The sequence below is a fragment of the Ammospiza nelsoni genome, chromosome 5, assembly GCF_027579445.1.
Source record: "Ammospiza nelsoni isolate bAmmNel1 chromosome 5, bAmmNel1.pri, whole genome shotgun sequence".
NCBI lineage: Eukaryota > Metazoa > Chordata > Aves > Passeriformes > Passerellidae > Ammospiza > Ammospiza nelsoni.
In genome coordinates this window covers 13,094,945-13,114,761 of record NC_080637.1, presented here as the reverse complement: position 1 = coordinate 13,114,761, position 19,817 = coordinate 13,094,945, and the positions used below count along the sequence as shown (strand labels likewise).

At 39.9% G+C, this 19,817-nt stretch overlaps 1 protein-coding gene across 2 annotated transcripts in view; it reads left to right on the top strand.

The window, feature by feature from the left end:
* RELN (reelin) overlaps nucleotides 1–19,817 on the top strand; it is a 284,897-nt gene that overhangs the window by 144,338 nt on the left and 120,742 nt on the right. For both annotated transcript variants that reach the window (XM_059471986.1, XM_059471987.1), the window contains exons 9-10: nucleotides 5,354–5,450; nucleotides 8,405–8,645. In XM_059471986.1, the coding sequence (XP_059327969.1) occupies nucleotides 5,354–5,450; nucleotides 8,405–8,645 (338 nt within the window). The remainder of the gene's footprint in view (nucleotides 1–5,353; nucleotides 5,451–8,404; nucleotides 8,646–19,817) is intronic.

Genomic DNA, 19,817 nt, shown 5'->3' with positions numbered 1-19,817 from the left:
TTTTATGAAAGGCAAGCACCATTGGCATTTGTTTCCTAGTGCCAGATATTTGTTTCAGATTGTTTATCAGAACACATACAAAACTACAGACAGTCAAAATCCTTTTCCCACAGGGGAAAGAAAAGCAGCCAGCAATAAAATTATTTGTTTCCATGAACAGATAGACAATGATTACAAAATACAATGCAGTTCTTACAGTTTTTAATTTGAATATTTTTACACTCAAAATGCCTCTTTGTATTCTGAATTCACTCTACAAATAAGGAAAAGCTGTTTAAAAAGTCTAAAGATCTAAAATGTCATCGTTGAAAATCATATTCATAACTAAATTCAAAGCTGTGACTTCAAAGAAAAAGAAAAGTGCTCTTGTGACCTTCTCTTGAGAAAATTTTCAGAAACAGAATGGAATGAACAGTGCATCGCATATTTTTGTATCAGTGCATCTTGTATATCCAGCACTAAATATTCTGTTTTTTAAAATGGTATAAACCATCTTCTTCTTGATCAAAAGCCTTTATAAACACACACCTAAAATTATCAGAACCCATGGACCATTCATTATACCTAACTGTATGGTTCATTACTTGGGAAAAAATTATTAGCAAGCCAGCCAGATTTGACCACTAGTCATTTATATTATCCAGTTTGGCTTAATTCAAGTGATATCACAAAATTATAATCCTTAGCAAACACTAATCATTATTCATCCCATTAACAAAATTAATAAATGCAATCTTGTAGCCTTAGATATAAGGGATTCTTCCCAGCGCCCTTTTTTTTTTCAGATTGCACTCAGGAGTCTGAATGCTGTTGAACCCTTCTGAATTTGAACCCTTCTGCACAATTTTTTATGAATCTTTCCTGTGCAGTTCCCATTAGACTGATTCTCCTTAAAGGCAGCATTAGATATCTCATCTGCTTATCCACAGAAGCACTCACAGGAGCTATCAAGGAGTTGTCAAGAGGCAGAGGACATCACATTCTATAAGGAGCAAAATATTGCTTCCCTTGCAGTGGCACCCAGTTTTATCTCAGCAAAACACCAGCTCTGATCAATGTTGTTAAGAGATCTTAGAGACCAACAGCTGTATGACTTGGGTTTCTGTAAATCTGACACAGTTGGAGGCAAAGCCGTAGTGAGAATTAATTTTGCCTGCCATTGTCAGCCTGGATACAAATAACTGAATATCTGGATACAAACAGCTGATATGTGGTGCCTTCATAACATCTCTCCTGAAATACTACACTCTCAGAGCTGCTCCCTTCATGGCACTTAAAAAATAAGGTAGCTAAAATATTCACCAGTATTTTAGATGGCCAAAATCACCTTAAGAAGACCTATAATTAAAAAATACAAAAAACCCATGACTGTTTCAGTTGGATATGCTGAGAGTGGGCAGTGCTTGTCAGGTCCTGGCTATGCGTTACCTGTCCTGTGAAACAAGAAGCAAAAAAATTGAGAAACATATTTTTGTTTCACTTTTCTATTCTTTCCTATTTAGCTAAGCAGAATTAACAAAGCAGTCATCAGGACATATTTAGCAATCCCATAGTCTGCCAGTCAAAACCCTCTTCTATTAGCATCAGTGCCTGGACTCAACTATAAGAAAATTTTGTTTTATTGAAATTTGGCTTAGGAAAAAAATCCAAACATGTGAAGCACCAGGCAAATAAATTAGTGTTTCAGAATATTCAGTAATATGGAAATGGCTGGGTTTTATAACAGAAGCTGCTCATAGTTTTTGATAACAGACAAAATTGCTGTTTGAGCTTCAAATGTATCATTTAAAATTAAATCCATGAAGGTTGTCTCTACTCTAGCTTTTCTCTGAAAGTTTTGGAAGTCTGTGAACATCAGATTAAAGTCTATCAAAAGGAGTAAAATAACTCCAAAGGAAGAAAATACTTTGTTCCTGAAACACAAGGACAATCTTGCCTTGTATATATGTGAAGAAAAAATTTGACTATTTATTGGGGGATGGTTTGGGGTGCCCCCTGTTCCCAAGAGGTAATTACACATGCAAGCCCTTAACATTGAAAGTATAATCCTAACTCTTAGCCAGATTTATCTAGCAATAACCTCACCAAGGCATCAATCTTGCTGTGACATACTCATCTTAAGGAATAAACAGCATTTTTTCTCTAATGCAGTAGCTTACTAACACAGACTTGTTTACAGTAATCATTGTGCAGGTTTTGCTACTCATTTTCAGGGCCTGGGCTTTCCTGATTGAAAGCAAACCAAACCTAATCTCATTCAAAAGGTTTTATGTACAACTTTTCCTTCAGAGGACAGGAAGGTGTGAATATTTATGGCATGATATCCTGCTCCTGCTTCTGTGCTCAGAGCTGACAAACTGTTTATTGCCATCTCTGGGAGCTGTGGGAAGGACACCTCCCTCCTGAGCTGAATTGGCCCCAATTCCTGTGATGTTATTACTTGAGTCCTGATCATATTTTTGTTCAGAAAGTCAGAATACAGCTTTGCTGGTCGAGGTAGAGGCAAGCATCCAAAAAGCAGATTTCTATTTTAAATAATCCTAGTTTAGGATTACTGAAACAACAGTGATAGGGACTAACAGCCCTAGCACTAAGTAATAGTAATATTGAAAGTAATATTGAAAATTATATTGAAAGGCAGGACTCACAAGACCATCTCAGTAAGCCCTGTCCTGTAGTGCAATTGCATGTTCACCCTCCTCCCTTTTTTTGGGGAGAAATTCCTAATGTAAACTAGGATGTGTATTAGTTTTGTAAAAGGTTCAAGTACCAGATCAATAATTTTAAATTTTTTTGTCAGTTTAAGTTTTGGAGAATTAGATAGGTACATGAAAAATAATCTCAACATCTTATTATTTTGAGTCAAGAACATACAAAAAGAGGCTTTAAACACTGATAAAAACACATTTGTCATCACAGTCAGTAATTGCTTCTTGAAGACTTTCCCAAACTATCTTTAATCTTAATACAATCCACCCTGATGGTAAAAATAATAATAAACCCCAGCATTTGTCTCTCCTTTTCTTATTGTCTCAACTACTCTTTTTCCAGTATCAAAAGTGAAATCTTGCAAAGCCATCTCTTGAGTGGCCCCATTTCTTTTAAGCAACAGCTTTGGTCCTCATTGCATAGTTGAGGGTGTTCAGATCTAGGAGACAACATTTTTCATGTTGATTGTGCAGCAAATCTGGCCCTTTCCCATTTTTAAGCAGGACATTTCAACTTCACTTTGTTAAGAGCACTGTACCAAAAGTTGATTGTAACACTAACTGGAATGGCGCATGTTATAAAGTCTATATTACTGCTTATTTTTACTGTTTATGTTATTTTAATTTCTGCTGACATAAAACTCAGTATGTTGCTGTTTTACCTCACAGCCTCTGACTGGCCAAGGACATCAAGCTGGCTGTAGTTCCCTGATTTTTGAACTGGATTCCTCTAAAATAAAATGAACAAATGTGATTAAGGGTTGGAACTCCTAAATTCCACAGAAGTAGGAAGTGGCAGCAGATGTTGCTCAGTAAAGTAGACCATCCCAGCAGATGGGCAAATATGAAACGCAAAGGCTTTTCCTGACATCATTTGGTTTTAATATGATAGAAATAAAATGCCTTGTCAGTAAAATATAACCAGACAGTTGCTTTGTAGTCATTTTGGATACATGGCTGGTAATTCAAAGTCCTGCTGCCTTTGCAATATTAATTATTCTGTGCCTCTTTACAGCAAGAATACGTGTCAGACCAGCTGAACACGCCACATGCAGCTGTAGTGGCTTGGAAGTATCTGTTACTCCATTTGCAATTTAACATTAGTGAAAGACACAGGAAAACAACTTGGATAATTCCCAGGAATCTAGTTGATGTATCAGAGAAAATTTTAGACACAGGACTTCACCCCATGTTTTGGAATAGTTTTTCCCCTGTATAGGTTTGTGGTGTGTGTCTCAGAGTAGAAAAGCAGTTCTGTAGGGCTGAGAGCTGTGAATGTGAACTGCCTCAGGGGAGTTGGGGCTGCAAGCTTTGTGCTTAATGACATATGTTCCCATTAAAATGTGTAAGTTGTTCTCTTGTACAAGTGGTTAACACCTTTTTAATCAGGCCATTTATTTATTTTACAAAAATAAGCACCCCGGGTTGCAAAATGATACTATTTTACTGTCAGCAGCATGTATATACATTTATACATATATTAAAATATGTATTTACACAACTTTCAGTGTAAATGAATGAATCTGAGACACACACTAGCATAACATACTACTTGTGGCACATATAATACATATTTCTAGTGTGAGCAAAGCTGTGGTACTCACTCAGTAGTATCCTGATGGCATCAGAGATGCTGTTTAATAGAGAGCTGCTTCTCTTAAAAACGGCAAGTACATGATGTCTGCTGCTTTCAATCTCACCTGCTTATGACATTGTGTCTTTGGAGCAAAGGCTAGGATGTGTCTGTTTCACTGAGCATCACATTTTCTGAGATGGATGAATTATCTGGTGTCTGAGGAAAAATAGCATTTTTAGTGTGTTTAATTACAGCCCAGGTTGTTTATCTTGTTTTCTGGGATGAACTTCTCAATCTTGTTTTCATCTTATTTTGACTGCCCCATGTATTAATTGTTAAGCTCATCTTTTGTGACAACACCCAGAAAGCACCCTTTTATAAATCAAAAGTAAATATATTACCCTACCTTGCAGGGGTGCCATAAGGCTTAATTAGTTCATTTTTGTAAAGTGTTCTGATATTCCCAGATCAGTATCAAGTGTTTGTTATTAATTATAGGATCTAGGGAGTATATTGGATGATTTCTTAATTTAATTTCCTTCAGGCAACCTTAAAATAACTAATTTTGTAATATCTTTGTTCTTTTAAATTCCTAAATCACATTTGCTCTGGGCTCAAATAATTCTGTATATATTTTCCTCTCACTGTATTTTTATTTCTAGACTTTTATTTATACAGTAATATGAAAAACAGTCTTTTACTATTTTCCCTGTGAATTCTGCTATGTGGATTATTCTCGATTAAGAAGGTTTTGTTTAAACATTAGCTGGTGGGTTTCTTCCTGCAGTTGGGGGTGTTAAGTAATTTACTTGGCTTCCCCTGGGAAATTTGCAGAGATTACATGGCACTGCTGTGATTTATCATTTCTACTTTATTTCTGACTCATAAAGCATGCATTATTTTGTGTTTACTTTCAGCAACAGATCACAGGAAATTTCATCATCAATCAAAGCACTTTAAAATGGGCAGAAGTGATAAGGTGACAAAGGCACAGTCATCAACTGTGGTTATTGGAGAATCATTTCTGCTTCATTGTGTGGTAACACTCCTCATTTCATTGCTTCCCCAGGATCGGGCTCGTGTCGCTTCAGTTACTCAGATCCCAGCATCATGGTGTCCTACAGCAAGAACAGCTCTGCAGATTGGACTCAGCTGGAGAAAATTAGGTTTGTTACAGCTCTTTAATAATTTTCATGTTTTCCAGCTGAGCAGGTGGTGTTTAAACCTGGCTCTTTCAAAACTTATTTGTTAACTTTTCAGTTCTCCTTGTTCATACAAAAGATGAGGGGTGAAATTCCTGGCTAATTGCAGAACTGCCACCAGGTTTGGTAAATCACAAATTCATCCATTGACTACATGGGAAGTGAGGAAGAGAATCATTCACACTTAAAATCCAACTCCAATAACCAGCAGGATCAAGTGCCTGAAAAACAAAACTTTGATGACTTTTTGCATTTTATCACCATTTTTAATATCAGCAAGGGACATATTTTATAATATTTCAAGTTTCTACTTTGGAAGATTAAAATGTTCAATAAAAACATTTTATAGTTTGATATGAACATTTGACTCTTAACACTCTTGTGATAACAAGATTATGACAAATAGTGCCTTGCTTTTAAACCAACTGGCATAGATGAAAATGCAAAGGATTATGAATGGAAAATTTAAATCTTTTTATCACAATATCCACACCTTTAAAGAGAGCCAGTGTCAAAGATGGATTTTTCTAAGACAGCATATTTTATTAAGTAATAGTAGGAAAGGCATTTTGTGCAACAGTATAAAAACATAATTATGCAACTGGGGAAGAAAAAGCTGTTATTTATATATAATGTACTCATGGCATCTCAGTGTGCCTTCCTGCATCCCTTCAGTGTCACTGCTGTACAACTGACTTGCTTGAGCCTGTTTTCAGTCCTTTGAGGCAAATTACAGAGCAAAAGGATCCTTAATTTCTGATGAAGAAGCAAAACTCTAGCTGGAAGGTTGTGTATTTCAGTATCTCATCCTCCAACTCCTTGTGGGAGTGGAACTACAATTTCATTGAAAAAAAACCCATAAATTTTAGTAAAACAAGTGGTGCTAATTCTTATCTCAGAAAAATATAAAGCAAGAGTCATTCACTGCAGGCACTGGAGTTGCCTCAGAGTAACCACACAACGCATTCCATTTTTCTCACATTGATGCAAAATTACACACCTAGTCCATAACATCAGCTCAGTTGCTCTCATAGCTCTGCAAGCCGGCAAACTTGAGAGTTGTGAGGATGCAAACAGAAACCCTTGAGACCAAATTTTTTTCTGAAGTTAATGTGCATGCAGCTTGACCTCTCTTTCCTCAACTTTGTTCCCGGAGCCAGCAGTAGAAAATAGGTCAATAGAGCAATGTCGTGCGAAGGGGAGAGGATGAATTATGGAAGGATGCTCGTTGCTCCTGTGCTCCCTGTGAATTGCAGCGTTATTTGAATGTGCCTCAGCAGATTTCACACGCAGCTCCAGGGAACACTGGGACAGGAGAATGAAGGGGAGGTGTTGTATTTTGTGGGTGGGATGCCAGCTCTGGGATCCTGGGAGGGAGGGCAGAGATCCCTGGGGAGGGCAGTGCTGTGTGTGGGCTCTGGGAGCAAGGACAGCACCTCAGAGCAGCACTGCACTGCAGGGTGACAGACACAATGTTCAGCAAGGGCAGGGAGATCTGTGAGGGCACAGTCTGGGTGTGAATATGGGACAAATACAGTTGCATTTCAGCATTTTGCTTTGCTTTTAAAAGAGGTGTTCCTCTATTTTCTGCTACAAAAGGAAGCTATTGGTGCCCTTTTTCACTAAAGGCTCTGGATTGTCTCTGACAAACTATTCACCCTTAAAAGCATCACTACCAAGGCAAATAGAACATTGAGTAGCTGACATCTTGCAAGCCTCATTTTTGTAACTCCTTGCAGCCTGAGGTTTGAACAGAGCTGATTCACGTGCTAGGTGTTTGTTGAGGTTTAACCCCACCCAGCAGCCAAGCCCCACACAGACTCTCTCACTCCCCCACCAGCAGGACTGGGAAGGGAACTGGAATGCTAAAAAATCGAATTCATGAGTTGAGATAGAGACACTTTAATAGGGAAAGCAAAAGTTGTGCAGACAAGCAAAGCAAAGCAAGGAATCATTTCACAGGAGTTCAGCCACCTCCAGGAGAGCAGGGCCCCATCACGTGTGATGGTGACCTGGGGGACAAGCACCATCACTCAAAACATTCCCCCTCCCTCCTTCTTTCCCCACTTTATACACTGAGCATGGTGTCACATGGTCTGAAATATCCCTGTGGCCAGTTGAGGTCACCTCCCCCAGCCTCCCATCATCCCCAACTTCTTCTGGGTGAACCTCAATCCTTTCACTGCTCTCTGAAGAGCTCAAGGCCTTGATCATTGCCCAATAGTAATGCTCCAGGTCTGACTCTCCACCCCTCATTCTGTATTTTCAGCAACAAGACAGAGGACAAACGGATTGTTTCTTCTGTATTGTTCTTGAAGCAGAACATGGAAAGAAGGACAACCTGGCCCTCCCCATGCACAGAACTATCCTGACAGCAGGGGTGTGGGATTGGAAGGATGTGTTTGTCAGAGAAAATTCCTAGCTTTTCTCTCCAGCCATTCTCCTCCATGCAAATCTTAAGAGACTGAGACATCAGAAATCATCAGATTATTTTGATGAAGCGAAAAATCAAATTTTGTGAGACCAGTTTTTCTAATGAGCTTCCCTAACATTTTCTTTTGGCCATGCCTGCAAAATAGCTGACAATTCCCAGTCACCATCTGTGACCAGCACTGAGCATGGATGTGGTCCTGCTCTGTCCTATCCTCCTGCTCTCCCAACACCTGCAGTGATCTGTGGTTTATTGCCTTATCCTGCACTCTCTCTGAAGCCAGGCTGCCTGTTTGGGCTGGATGTGCCCTGCCTGACACAGTGGGACTCTGCCTCAGGGCACGTATTTTCTGATCTCCACAGAAGCTTTATCAGCATACCAGGGATGTTAGCACAAGCATGTCACACCTAGAAAATGTGTTAATTGAGGGAAAAGTGTTCCTGACTATGGCTTAAAATTGGTCTAATTGCCTATCCTTGTTTTTCAGTGCCCCTTCCAACATCAGCACAATCATCCACATCTTGTACCTTCCTGAAGATGCTAAAGGGGAGAATGTCCATTTTCAGTGGAAACAGGATTATGTTCTTGCTGGTGATGTGTATGAAGCCTGTTGGGCATTGGACAACGTCCTGATCATAAATGCTGCTCACAGAAAAGTTGTGTTAGAAGATAATCTGGATCCTGTGGATACTGGCAACTGGCTTTTCTTTCCTGGGGCCACAGTTAAGGTCAGTCTGATTTTCCATGGCTTAATGTTATTATTACTCTTGTAAGTAGAAGACAGTAACACCTAACCAAACTGTGATCATAAGAGTGTTCAGGCAACTCCATCTGCTTCTAGCATTGGGCTCCTTTTAGCTTTGTTTTTACACTTTCTCTATCCCATTGGGGCCCTCCAAAACAATGCAACTTTTCTGCCATGACCAAAACCAAATGTCATTTATACTGTCATGTCAAAGATCATGAAACAGAAAATGAAAAACAGCTTCCTTTCAGCAAAACAGTGCAATATTTTTGAAACTAATTCAAAAATAATAATTCAAGTCTTTCTGTTAGATATTTTACATACCTGCTTTTTAACTTGATCTTGTTCAGCTACAGCTACTCACTTCACAAATCATCCCAAAAAAGTAAGGTTTCCTACTTTTTCTGTCTGTGAATATCCCATCCCCATTGCAGCACAAATTTGGGTGGTGGCTGCTCCTTAAGATTCTCTTTTTCAGTATGATCCTGTCTTGCTATTTGAGACACAGCAAGACCAAGATCCGTTCTACCTTGAGAAAAATTCTAAGGAGCCCAACAAGATCCCTGTGCACAGAGTACCTTCACATGCAGATTTTTTCAGTATTTGTATAACAGTTGGATCCTTGCTGTCTATGTTTCAAAGCAGACAGAAGTTCAACAGCTGATGACTTTCTGGTTTCATCCTATTTTCATTCACAAAATCAGTTTTGATGTCAGGGTTCATTTACGATGCTGTTAATGGTTTTGGCAATTGCACAGGAAACAGATGTTGAATACTGAGGGCAGTAAGAGTTTGGTTTTGGCCTCATCCTTTTCCCACAGAACCTGATACAAATGGCTTCAAATTAACAGTTTAAGACATAAATATTCCCACTAATCTACTAATCATAGTGCCATCTTATTAACTCTTTTTTTTTTACTTCAGCAGGGTCATTTAAACTACATTGGCAAAGTTTTTACACAAGGTTTTAGAATCAAATAACATCCAATCGCATAGTATTTAATGAATATTATGTGATTGGTTAACACTTGTTGTTTTGCCAGTCTTATCTCTGGATTTTGAAATCCAGCCCACAGATGTGAAGGTGTGAAAGAAAAGCAAGGGTTAATGTACCACGGGCACTGTTACTTTTCTCAGTTGTCCAAGCCTAAACACTGATTGCTCTTTCTGAAACATGTATGAACAATATCTAAATTTCAACAAATAACTCTCTTTTTTTTTGTTGCTGTTTATATGATTTTTTTGTTGTTGTTGTTGGTTGTGGAGGTTATTTTGGGGTTTGTTTAGTTAAACTCAGCTAGTTTGTGCCAATACACAGCTAGGCACTTATGAAAGACAAAGGACCTAAACCTGGAGATCACTGAGAGTTTCTAGACAGAAATCCCATCAAGGTCAAGCCTTTTATGTGACATGAGTGAGGTTTCACCAACCTGACATTCCTCCAAGCTCATCTTCTGTTTCAGGTACAAGTGAAATGTGCAAATGCCTGTTTCCAGCTGACCTCTGCCTCTGTGTAGCCATTTACACCAGGCTGAGGCTGTGTGTGTGTAAGCACCCTAGATTAAGGCTATGTTTGAGGCAGGCCTTTAATTCTTCATGGGACCCTGCAGTGTGTCTGTATTGTCACCAGAGCACTCCTTCACTCTTTTCATTTTTAGCTCTTGCTGCAGTCTTCCTCAGATTTTCAGGAACAACCTTGCCAAATATAATTTGAACAGATTTTGCAATGTGAATTTCATGTTATGTCAAATGTAAGACTATAAATTGGGTCAAGATTTACATCAGATCAGCATAAAACCTGTCGTAGCATTCTAACACCAAGAACAAATTTTTTGACTTTTTTTTTTGCTTTTCATATTTGGAATATTATATACGTTTTACAAAATCTTTTATTGTTTTCTTTAAAACACCTCTAATCTCAGTTCATCACAAACATAATATTTTATATAAGGAGAAAGGTAAGAATCTTTGTAGATTGTGCTAATGACATTAAGTATGGCATAGAGGAAGGCTTTAGGAGATTTCTCTATCATTGCCAAAGTCACTGGCACACAGAATAATGTTTGAGAAACCCTAACAGTGTTACAGGGGTAGCTTCCATCACAGATAATTCTAGTTCCCTTTTTTCTACAAGTCTTTTTGCTTCCCAGGCAACAGGAACTTGCTAAATAGTCCTGATCCTTGTTCACAAAGTCTGTACAGCAATTTAATTTTTTTCTATATATTTTTACTGAGGGATCAGCAAAGTGTGGTCTCATAGCGGCCTGCAGCTTCCCCATGGAAGCAGAGGGGCAGGCACCAATCTCCTCTCTGGTGGCCAGGGATAAGGTCTGAGGGAATGACAAGAAGCAGTGTCAGGGGAGGTGTAGGCTGGCTGTGAGGAAAGGATTCTTCCCCAGAGGGTGTTTGGGCTGGCTCTGAAGAGGCTCCCCAGGGCAGGGGTCACAGCCCCTGCCTGACACAGCTCAAGGGCTTGAACAATCCTCTCAGGCATGTGGTGAAATCCTTGGGATGTCCTGGGCAGGCCAAGAGTTGGACTCTGATAATCTCAGTAAGCACCATACAACTCAGGATATTCTGTGATTCTATGCAGTTTCATTGCTGCCTCCTGCTGCCTTTTCTAACTCTCACCTATGTGCCTGAAGTTCCCATTTTCACTGTCACAATGCTGAACTTCATTCCAGTCTCACAAGACCTTTTCTCTGATACCCAAGCCTGTTTGTGCCATACAAGTTTCAATTCATATCCTTCCATCCTCTCTCAATTTATATTTTAGAAAAACTAGCCTTACAAATATTTCTTGAGGATCTAACATGTAAGATTAGGTCATTAGACCCTCTCTGTCCTTGACAGCAAATGACACAGCAGAGTGTGCATGCACAGGCAGATGCTCTCCTCACAGAGGAGTGGTGTCATCCTTGCTGCCTGCTGAGTCCCTGGCTCATCTTTGAGGGTACATCCCTTGAAGATAACACCATTGGAATGGACAGTGAGAGTATTACTGAGAAATTTGCAGCAATGTGTTCACTCACTCCAGTCTGGTGGGTTTGGATGCTGTGTTCTCAATAAACACTGTGGGAACTTTCCTGTGCCCAGCTTGGGAAGCAGTTTCTCCTCCTCTCCCAGTCTGCCTGAGCTTGGCCCAGGGATTTCCTTGCATTTCCTGCTGCCCTCAGGAGCAGTTACTGCTCCTTTGGAAGCACATGGCTGGTTGCAGACACAGCTGGACCTGGCTACTGAGACAGGATGCAAGCTGAGAGATAATCCATTGAGCTTGTGTGTCTTGGTTCCAAAGAAGACAGCAAAAGGCAAGAGAGAGGCTGTTATCAAGGCCAAGCAACCCTTAGGAGATTAATTGGATCCACTGAACGTGTTTATCTGTGTCGGGCTGTGTGGAAGGGTGTTGAACAGGATAAATTCCTGACTGGGCTTCAAGATTTCCAGTGACAGCTCTGAGCATGAGCATGGTCAGGATGATGCTCTGGTGGTTGAGATTGCTGAAATGAATGGAAGAATGCTGTACTTCTGTCAAAAATGCTCCTTGGAGCTCTACTCCTGTGTAACAGAAAACCAATTTCAGCTTTCATTGGGCACTTGATATTGTCTATTTGACCAGAAATTGCTGAGCTTTGAGGTACAGCATTTAGAAATTCTTTTGTTTTCTCTGATTGTCCTAGTCCAAAATTGGTCGTCCAAACTCTAAAACTAATTTTAAGAAGGGAGACAACCTTAGTAGCCTTCGAGTTTTTGTTTCTGCAATGTTTAATTGCACAGCAATAACATTGAGACCAAACCACCTGTCTCTGGAATTTTTCCACATTGGGAAAGAGCAGAATGGATGGTTTCAGACACCAGCCGGACAATGTATCTGGTGGTGGTGTGTTAACCCAGTGACACTTTTCATCTTTTAGAAGAGTCAAGTTACAGAATTGCTGTCTCACAGTATTTGCAGCCGCTCTTCCTTTGGGGGCTGGAGGTTGCCATCCAGCTGGACAGCTTGGTTTGTTTGGTCTGCAGGGTTTGGGGACTACACCTGAGGCTGATTGTTGGTGCTGAGCTCTGTGTGTGCAGCCTGGCTTGGGATGGGGCAATGGGGGCAGGTGTGTGCCAGCCTCACTGAGCACGTTGTGTTTAGCACTAGGGAATGGTAACTGATCCATGTTATTTACTACTGTGGGCATGACCAATAAACCCTGAAAATATTCCAATCCCTGTATCCTGATTCAGTAGGCCCTTTAAATAACAGGTCATCACCGTTCAGTTCCTTTTCATTTCCCAGATATGCATGCCAGTGTAGCAGAAGGGAAAGTTGCATTAGAAAAGAGTCACTCACACTCAGAAAATATGCTGAAAATACTGTATGTAAAACACTGTGACCTTTTCCCACACCCTGAGCAGAGCAGGGCTGTGCACATCCCTGACCTGCAAGTCCTTTCTGAACCTGCATTGTTCTGTGTTTCTGAGAAGACATGCACACAGCCCTGGGAATCTGGCAAAAAGGAAGACTGATTTAACTGTTTGATCCTCCCTCATTCCAGAGAATATTTACAAATGTCTGAATACTCTGTTAATTAATGAAATGTCTTTGGATAGTCTTCTTAAACAAACATCCTGATCCATATATGTATCTTTTGGGTTCGTTTGTGCTAAAATAAACAAGATTTGCTTTTCCTTTTGCTTTTAAATTCTTGCTTTAAAAAGTGTTCAGGTGTCCATATTCTGAATCAGTTTGAAGGTATTTGTTTGAAGGACGAGAGGTGATATTCTATATATGCCAGTGTGAAAATGTCAGACTGAAATTGCTATGACCTTGTATTGGTCAAAATTACAGAGATAGATTCTTCTGACAAGATTCCTTTGTTTTTTGGATAAGATATATCAAGGCAGCATTTGTTCTGTGGGCCAAACCCAGCCTTCTAGCCAGCTGCTTTGCCTCGCAGGAGCCCTTATCCGCCACATCTTCCTGGGAAGAGATGGGCAGACTTCCTGCTGCACCTCATCTGAGAGACATTCCTGCTTCTCTGTGGGTGGGACGAGGAGTGTGAGAGGGGAGGAGAGTTGAAGAAAGCAGTGCAGGGTGCACAAAACCTGTCTACCAGCTGCCTTTAGATTGTGGCCATTCTGAGCTGTGCCCATGAGGAGGCATTTGTGTCCCAGCCCATAGGTAGAATTGCTCTTGCCTTTTTTTTATTCCCTAATAAACAGACTTGTAATTAATATAAGAATACTTAGATACAATGCCTAGTAGTTCATTAGAGCTGGCAGGTGGTTGGCTGTAGTGCTGTGAGTCATTTGGGCAGCTGAGAGTTGATGTTGGGCAGCAAGGCTGAGCCCACACCTTTCTCCATGCCAGTTCCCTGTGGCTTGGAAGTGTTGAGAGGGATGGCAGGGAGCCAGCATCAGCTCTGAGCTGGTGTCCAAGCACAGGGGGTCTTCCTGCCTCCTAGAAGGAAAGAATTTGATCTTCACAGGTCACTGTGAGATGCACGTCAATGAAAATAACAAGAATTGACCCATTAGATGCCAAAGAATAGAAACCACTTTGCTTGATTCTTTCTCACTCTGATTTTACAGTGGTGTAAATGCACACCATTGCTTTCAGAAGAGTAGATAATGCTCAGGGCAGAGTGCTCCAAACATCAGTAGTTCCCAGGGCATGGAGGAATAGCTCAGATCATGCCAGTTAAATGACTCATTAAGGAAATCGGTCATCGCCGGAGCAATTGATGTTGTACAAACATCATGAAATGTCCTAGAAAACCAAGAACCACACAAATCATATGAATCACTCATAAACAGGCAAAGTGTTTGGAGCATTAGCCTTTGAATAACAGTCTACAATCGGAAATGATGCGTGCAAACACATTTTATTAAATGTTTCTTGCTGCATCACAGGACGAGTTTCATCCCATTGTTTTGGAAAGGGAAGGTGCCCTATAACCCTCTGTGCTCCTGCCTGCTTGTGCAGCCAAAGTTTTTGTTCCGTAGCCTACATTAAATAATGTAAAAATGTAACACATAGGAAAGACTAAAGCTCTGTTTTTCTCATGGGAAGGTATTCTAATCACATTGTGTTCTTTATTTTGGTCAAAGAAGGAATTTCAGGCCAGGAGCATTAGCAGCCAAATTCACAGAATTTAGAATTTGAAGTTGTCCCTAAATTCTGTAACTGCATCTTTGCTGACTGACACATTGCATACAAAGTGTGATTTTATCAGGACTTAATCTAGCCTTGTACCTGCTATCACGTCAAAATTTTAAAATTTCTAAAACCTGCATGACTCATTTCCAGAAAGACACAATATCTAATTTACAGCTCCATTGACAATGCTGCTTCAATTAATTTTCTTCATCTTTCTTCTTGTTCCTCTGCTTCTCATATCTCATCTGTTTGCATTGCCTAGATTTTAATTAAAAAACCTCTCCTCTCTAAGGAGCAATTTGAAGTGGCAAAAATAATCACTTAAAATATTGCAGTCATTAAAAAATTGGCTGCGGTCAATGCCGCGCATTTTCAATTTGCCGACAAACGATATTTTTGTTTCTTTTTAAAGTGCATTTTGTATTTGAACAGCATACGCCAGCCAGCCTAGCTATCAGAGATGCTCCTCCAGCTGGGTGGGCTGCGTGACAACTCCTTAATGGGGGAAATTGATGGCCCTCTGCTTGTGTAGAGGTGAAGGCATACTGGGCAGATTTCTTTCCATCTGCCATCAGCCCTTTGCAAGCTGGCACTGCCCAAATGCCCAACACATTCATTCCAATGCAAGAAATGCCGCCAAAAAATAAATTGTGAGGCTACAGCTGTCTGAAAGAATCATCAGGGCCATTAGGCCCAGGGGAGATAATATGAAGAAGAGCATTGGTGTTCGTCACTGATAAAAAGCTAATTAAATGATGGTAAAGATGACTGTGAGTGCTTTAAAGGCATAGAGGTGAACAACATTTTCATGGGAGCGCAGGAATGAACCTCAGGAAGATGATATGCAAGACCTCAGCCAAAAATCTGTTACACTGAGGAATTTCACACTAGTGTTTCCTGTTGATGCTTTGCCGAATGGCACAGTTGTATCATTTAGTTGCCCTCTGTTCCACTCTCCAAGTAAGAAATCCCATACTGTAAAGCCAAGAGGTATTTATTGATTCACAAGTTTGACTCGAACAACAGGGACAGAAGCTGGCTAGGATGAACTTCAGTGCTTCTGTTTACATTCCTAATATTTGTCTTTTGAGTTTCTAAAAATCTTCAGGCCTGTGTGCTTAGCTGCAGCTGTGGCCGAGGCTGATCTGGTTGAGGCTTTTGCTGGTTCTCATTTCAGGGTGGGCTGGAGATCTCCAGCTCCTCCTGGGCAAGAGGTCACACTGAGGGTACCTGATGTCTCCTTATGTGGTGCTTGCATGCAAGTCTTTAGAGAAATGGAGATCGTTCAGACATATTACATGATGTAGGATCCCAGATCTACCTGAGGCCCTTATTTAGTTATGAAACCTTAAAGAGATCCACTTGTAAAGGGCCTGCTTCACCAAATCTGACTTTCCTGCTTTTGCTGACCAATGGTTTTGAGAAGTCATAATTTAAACAATTCTGGATCTCATATGATCAAGAAGTATTGTAGGGAGATACAACATAAGTAAATAAAGGTAGTATAGAAAGTAATCTTAAAGAGTTGCAGGTGGGTTAATTATTAAAGATTAGGAGCAGGCCTGATTTTAACAGGCCACACCTGTAGCCAAGAAGAAGAGTGTTATAAAAGAGTGGATTGGTTTATTGAGGGAACTGGAGTCAGTTGACTACTGGGAGAAGAGGAAAGCATTAGTGCTCAGTGAAGCTGCCTACAAGAAACATCAAGGAGGTACAAAACTCTAGCAACATGGAACCCTTGCAATGTAATGACAATAGAACTCTTGCACTATAATGACAACAAATGGGCTTATATTGTATTCCCTTACAAGGCTTTCCTAAAAGAACCTAAAATCTAAGTGTAGTGTAGGATAAAGAGCTTGGTGGGCTCTTGACAAAAGTTTGTTTTTAAAACCATGCTTGGGCTCTCTCCCATTAACTAATGTCTTCACAATGTGTTGTAGAAATCTCATATGAATTAGTAAAACTTGCAGGGTCTTGTAGACAATTTGGTTAAGAACTATAGTAATAAACTGAAAATATTCATAGACAACAGCAATTTTAGAGTGAAAGTGTATTTTTGGTAGTTGTGATACCAATGTAGCATCAAAGATTCCTTATCAAGGAATGTACCACTGCTGCCTCTCCATCCACAAACCCAAAAGAGAGCCTGTGTGCCAGGACATTGCCATCCATTTATAAAACAGGGAATAAGCTGGGGTTGGGAATGTATGGGAGTAAAAGGAAATGCTGCAGGAGGGGAGAATGCTCATCCTGGTCATCAGTGCACTCTTCAGTGTAATCATTGATAAGGCTTGCTGAAGTGAGCACTAAGCAAATGTCTGAAGGAAATCATGTGGCCATTTGACAAGAGCAGTGGGGAGAATGGGCAAGGACCTGCAAGGTGGGTTGTCTCACCAGCACATGTAGTGACAAGCATTGACAGTCAAGGAAAAGAAAAGATGGGGCATATGGGAAATGGTGGAGGCAGGTGAGGATGAGCCATGCAGGGCCTTGAAAATGGGGAAAAAGCAGTGATACCATAACTATCTAGTATAAAAACTTCAGAAACAGCAAATTCAGAGTGAAGATTGGATTGAAAGTAAATCCAAGAATGCTGAGATTCAGGAATACATTCAGCCAATTTTCATTTTGCCCTATTCTTGCAGAGCAATAGCTTAACAATTACCGCTAGTGAACAAGGTAGTGCCAGACTAAATTAAAATATTTGTTGGTTTTTTGGGTTTTGGTCTCTTGGGATCACCACAGTCCCTGAGCAGAACCTGGCTTCTTTCCATTTGGCAACAGGCAGGGCTTGTTTATTTAGGAATACAGCAGTTGACTTATGTCAGGCTGATGGTCCCATTCCAGTTGCAAACAATGGGCAACAGCAACTGTTGTGAAGAGGCTTCTTTCAAGTGCCTGTGTCTTGTGTTCTGTTATGTAGGTGATCTGGGAGTAAACTTTGTGAAATTATGTTTATCAGATTTGTCAAAGAACTCATTCTCTAAATTAACTTTTCCTTACAAATTAGTTGAACGTTTCAGTGTTGTAATTTGCACAAGGACACACTAAATGTTCCTCGTGCATTTAATCCCCTTTAAACAAAATTGAATGGTGCTTCAGTTCTGGACCTACAGCTGATGCTTCCATGGTAGCAAGGGCAAATATCCTACAAGTGGCTTTCATTTGGCCCTTTTAGTTACAAATTTTGCATAGCAAGTTGACTTCCTCTTATTTTATACATTATTTAAATGTAAATTAAAATTAAACAGAGAACAAATTTAATCTGGAATTCATAAAAGAGCAATTACATAATCCAGAGGATCTCCAGTTTAGGGAGAGCTTAATCCAAATAGTTTTAAAACTCATTATGTGTACATTCCACATTTTTTACCTCTTGGGAATAACAAAATAAACACTTGTGAAATTCAGTCCTTAATACTGGAAGTATGTAGCCTTCCACCACAAGTGTAAAACCTTTAATTTGGGAAAGAGATAACACAATATGTGAATTGTACTTAAGGTTTTTTTTTTCCTAAGACTTGAATTCAAATCTTGGGTTGAACCCAAGAGAAAAGGAGTCTGATGGTTTCAATTCTGTCCTTAATCTGTTCAAGCCCTCTGCAAACCCACAAAATAATCCAACATATTCAGCAGCCTCCTGGATGCTGAACAAGACTGACAAGGTAGCTGGGGCAATGCTGGTGAGAACCATCTCCTGCAGGGCTTCCTTTGCTCCTGGAAAATTTAGCTGAGGGCTCTTTGACGTTTTTCTTCCCTCACCAGCCCATCAGGTAAACAAAAGAGCAGTAAAAGCAGTGACAGATAGTGACTGCCTGGGAAGATAAAAGAAAAAATCTAAAGGTGATAGTTATACAGGCAGGTGGGAGAGAATCAGACCATGAGGGGAGGAGCCCTGGCCCTTGCTTGGCCAGCTCAGCTCATGGAGCTCATCCACATCTGCTTCCCCCATGGGCAGCTGTGCCCCAGGTCCTGGATGCTGGCACTGGGGCAAAACTGCGCAAGAAAATGGTGGCACTCCCTCAGAACTTCTGTAAAATCCATACCTGGGTTTAGAGCACATTTCTCTTTCTCACTCTTTTTTAAGGTCATGAGCTCCTATTACATGTTTCACAGGTATTTAGAATAACAGGGGAGTTAAACCCCAGACTGAACTTCTCTTCTGTGTAGCTGTTTCACAGGAGCCAAGGCTGACAGGAGCAGATTGTGATTTGAGCCATACGTTGTGTGGTTCGTTAACACATAAAATATGCATAAAATACATATTCATAGATACTATGGAGTATTTCTGTATAAATGCAGAAATATAGCTTTATAGAACTAATTAAATAAATTATGATTTTGAGCTTTCATAAAGTGTTCATCATACACCACTGTATAAATAATTATTTATGCCCCCCCTTGCCAAACTGCCCATTTATTTATCTTGACAGCCTAAATGAAAACTCCATTCAATAAATATTCTGCTAGACAGCAGAAGGATGTACAAATATTAAAAGATAATGAGGTTGTATCTGATTTGTGTTTATTTTAATAGATGGTTTTCATCAGGCAAGAGATTACTAATTACATACCCACTATCAAATGCATACTTATATGTAACTTAGCACCTGAGATATAAGTTGCTCTTATAGAGGATTTTCCAATGCTTGTATGTAATTCTAATATCTACCTCAATAGGATCTATTTAGCTGTTTGTTTCCTGAGATGAAGGTTTATGTATAAATTTGAATAAAGTTTTAGCCTGAATATTAATTTTTAGTGTATTTATTTGACTGCGTGTAGATAATGAGAGTTTTGTGGCAGATTGATTGACAGATAAAGGATACTTGATTTGTCTTCAGCAAATGAAGAAAGTTCTGTAAATCAAGAGGCACAACAAAGAAATTATTCTTAAAATTCTGGTGTTAGCGATACTGATGAGTGTGAAGGTTAAAATCAGTAAACAAAAGCAATTTCTCAGTCCATTATAAATAACTGCATAGTACAACTGCTGTTTTTCAAAGAGAA